This window comes from Sinocyclocheilus anshuiensis, unplaced genomic scaffold (assembly GCF_001515605.1).
Source record: "Sinocyclocheilus anshuiensis isolate Anshui unplaced genomic scaffold, SAMN03320099.WGS_v1.1 scaffold882, whole genome shotgun sequence".
NCBI classification, from domain to species: domain Eukaryota; kingdom Metazoa; phylum Chordata; class Actinopteri; order Cypriniformes; family Cyprinidae; genus Sinocyclocheilus; species Sinocyclocheilus anshuiensis.
Genome location: NW_015540910.1, coordinates 249,384 through 252,543, shown reverse-complemented (window position 1 = coordinate 252,543; position 3,160 = coordinate 249,384). Strand labels below are relative to the sequence as shown.

The window sequence follows — 3,160 nt, the reverse complement described above, 5'->3', positions numbered from 1 at the left end:
TTCTCATTTCAACGCAACTGAAAATACTTAATAAAATTGTCATCCGTGTATTAAAGGGCACAAAGTCTCATTACCCTAATATGAAAAAAATAAAAAAATAAAAATCATTCACATTACCACAATTCAAAATAAATTTTCATGCATTTTCGCAATGCACAAGTCAAAATATATTCTGAATATATATATATATATATATATATATATATATATATATATTATTTTTTAAAGCCACAAAAATGCACAGTATTTCTTGCATTGCAAAAGAAACTACTAAGAACAACTTTATTTATTTTGTATTGCGGTAAAAAGAATGCGCTTTAATTTGGGGAAAAAAAGTGCTTACTTGTCATGAAAATAATGTAGCAATACACAAAATCTTAAGTGTACAAAAATAGACTTCTTTTTCCTTCTAATTTAATTTAACTGGGGTCAAATATGACTCGGACATGTTCTTGTTGGGCTTTGTGGGATATACCCAATAAAACTGACTTTTTAAGAGCTAATTTTGGTTATTCTGTGTAGGACCTCTGTTACAGTGAATGAAACTGGGACATGGCCAAGGACATGTAGTTTTGCACATGTGAGTTTGTGTTAATGTTAGGTTTTGGTCTGTTATTTCTGTGTACTAGCATGTGCCAGTCTGTACCTGAGGGCTGAGGCCTGTCATGAGGAGAGTGGACGTGGGATGTCACATGAAACATAAATCCCCCAAACACACACACACACAAATACACACACTTTAAAACAGAGACACACACACCAGCTACATCCAATGATGTCTGTGACCTGAAATCAAGCTGAATAAATACAACCAAAAGGATGAGAATAAATATCTTGCTGTTTCAGTCCTCTTCAGTTTCTCTCATCTGCGGTGATGTCACTTCCTCTTCCTCCTCTGAGTCCTCATAGGTGCATTCCTGCATGTGTGTGAACGTATGCGAGCGCGCTGCTACCTGGGCGGCCAGGGCAGAGCTGAAACTGATCGCTTCTGAGCCATGCAGTTCTGTCAATCGGTCAATCACAGAGAGGGTGGGCACTCTGGGTGTGAGCGGGTGTGTCCCATCATGGCCGTCTGATTGGAAGAGCTGTGTTTCCTCCGCAGTCTCATCTCTGGTATCTTTAACTGCCCCAGTTACATCAGAATCTCCACAGCAAAACTCAGTAACAGAATCTCTCTCTCTTTCCGCCCCACTCAGAATCTCAGTCTGCTGTTCACATTCATTCTCCTCTCCTTGTTGGGAGACATGGTTTTCCGTGGTAGGCATGGACTCTGCTGAAATATGCGGCTCTAAAGAGTTTGTGTCCGTTTTTGATGTGTCCTTAGCAAATGGAGCCAGGGCAGCTAGAAGGACAAAAAAGACAAGTATTTTTTTAAGCTACAAGTAGTTTGAAACTTGAATGTAGATTAAAAAAAAGTTTCATTACAGACGGTCAATATGATAAAGTTTGCGACAAAACAAGCTAAAAACAAACAAAAGCTACACTAACTCAAGTTTATTCTAAATATAATTTATCAAACAAAATTTGTATGTTTTCATTTACAAACATTTTTTCGCTAATTGAAATAAAGCTAAAATAAAACAAAAAACAAAACACAAACTAAACAAAAAAAACAAAACCAAACAAAAAACAATACACAAACAAAACAAAAAAACAAAACAAAACACTAGGGGTGACCCCGAATAGTTGACGATTCGATGCTTCGATAGGAGGAGCCTGATTCAACTACCAATCTCACAGTCAAATATTCGCAGAGGTGTTATGATCATGCCATTTTGGCTATATGGGGGTGCTCAAATGTCTGATTTCACATAGAACTACCAGTTTTCTCCCAATAAGTTACTATACAGCCTATTAAGATAATGCTGTAAATAAGAATCTTAAAAGAAAGAAGCTTCAAATAAATATTTTAACGTGCGTGAATAAATCCAACCACCCCTATAGATTTAAGTTTCACTTTCCATAATCCGTGACCGACAGAGAAGTGATTTGGCGGCAGGGATTTAAAACTTTAACAAGACTCAAACTGACACAGGCAGAGTGAAAGACTGGATTTTTTCATTTCAAGTCATTTCAAAACATTTCAGTTCAGTTCATTTCAGTACATATCGTGTATTATTTATCTTGTATAAGATGCATTTGGTTGAGTTGTACGGTGGTGTAGGCCTACTTCACTGTACGGTGATTATCTCTTCAGCGCACAGCGCGAGCAGGACAAGCAACAATGCATAATATTAATGACTATGACTGGGACTGTCACATTATAATGAGAACACTATTGTAATAAAACGCTGTGAATTATTAGAGTTTAGTTGCCGTGGTTCTGCACGTTGTTGCGTGAAGAACGCGTCCACAAAAGGAGTTCATTCAGAGCCGCGCAGACACGTTCATCATGCATTCGGGGCATTTTGTGCAGATAGCCTGTAAGTCGTAATATTAACGTTATGTTGTATAAATAACAAAGCGTATTCTTTATGAGATAAATGAGTTAAATCCCATTGATTAAAAACCTGCTATCAAATATTTCATTCTACTGGTCATCTTCAGCGCGCGCAGCTCAAAACGGAAATGCATAACATTAATAACTACTGTCATATGCATAATATTATAATGAGAGCACTATTGTAAAAAAATGTGTGCATTTTTAGGGTTTCGCTTTAATGTTAATCTTTTAATCAAAACATAAAACATTATTTACCCTGTTTGTATCTGCGAGGCATCTGTGTGTTAACGTAATTACGACTGTCGAATGTCTGACTTTACTCTTTGGAATGTATTTTGCCCCGCCCCCAAAACATATGATTTGACTATCAGTCGAATACAGGCTAGATGTAAACATGTTCAATGTAAACATGAAACATACGCCATTACCTATATTGTACTGTGTTACAGTTCTGGAGGCCCTTCATAATGCAGAGCTCAGCTGCCTACTCTGCCTATTGTTAGCAATGGCCCTATAGTATGCAGTGTTTAATAAACAGCTGTTTAACCAAATTCTGCTGAGGTGAAATTTAGTGCAGTCCTGTATCATGGCTAGGGTTGGGAATCAAAAATCGATTCCAATTCCAGAATCAGATACTTAAAGGGGACATCGGATGCCCAAGTTTATATGATCCTTTAGGGTCTTAATGAAAAGTCTATAACATACTTTGGTTAAAAT

At 37.1% G+C, this 3,160-nt stretch overlaps 1 protein-coding gene across 4 annotated transcripts in view; it reads right to left on the bottom strand.

Annotated features, from left to right (window-relative positions):
* Positions 1-279: 279 nt before the first annotated feature.
* Positions 280-3,160, bottom strand: part of LOC107689227 (vezatin-like) — a 32,465-nt gene continuing 29,584 nt past the window's right edge. For all 4 annotated transcript variants that reach the window (XM_016487157.1, XM_016487158.1, XM_016487155.1 and 1 more), the window contains one exon: positions 280-1,342. In XM_016487157.1, coding sequence (XP_016342643.1) covers positions 843-1,342 — 500 coding nt within the window. In that variant the 3' untranslated portion in view covers positions 280-842. The remainder of the gene's footprint in view (positions 1,343-3,160) is intronic.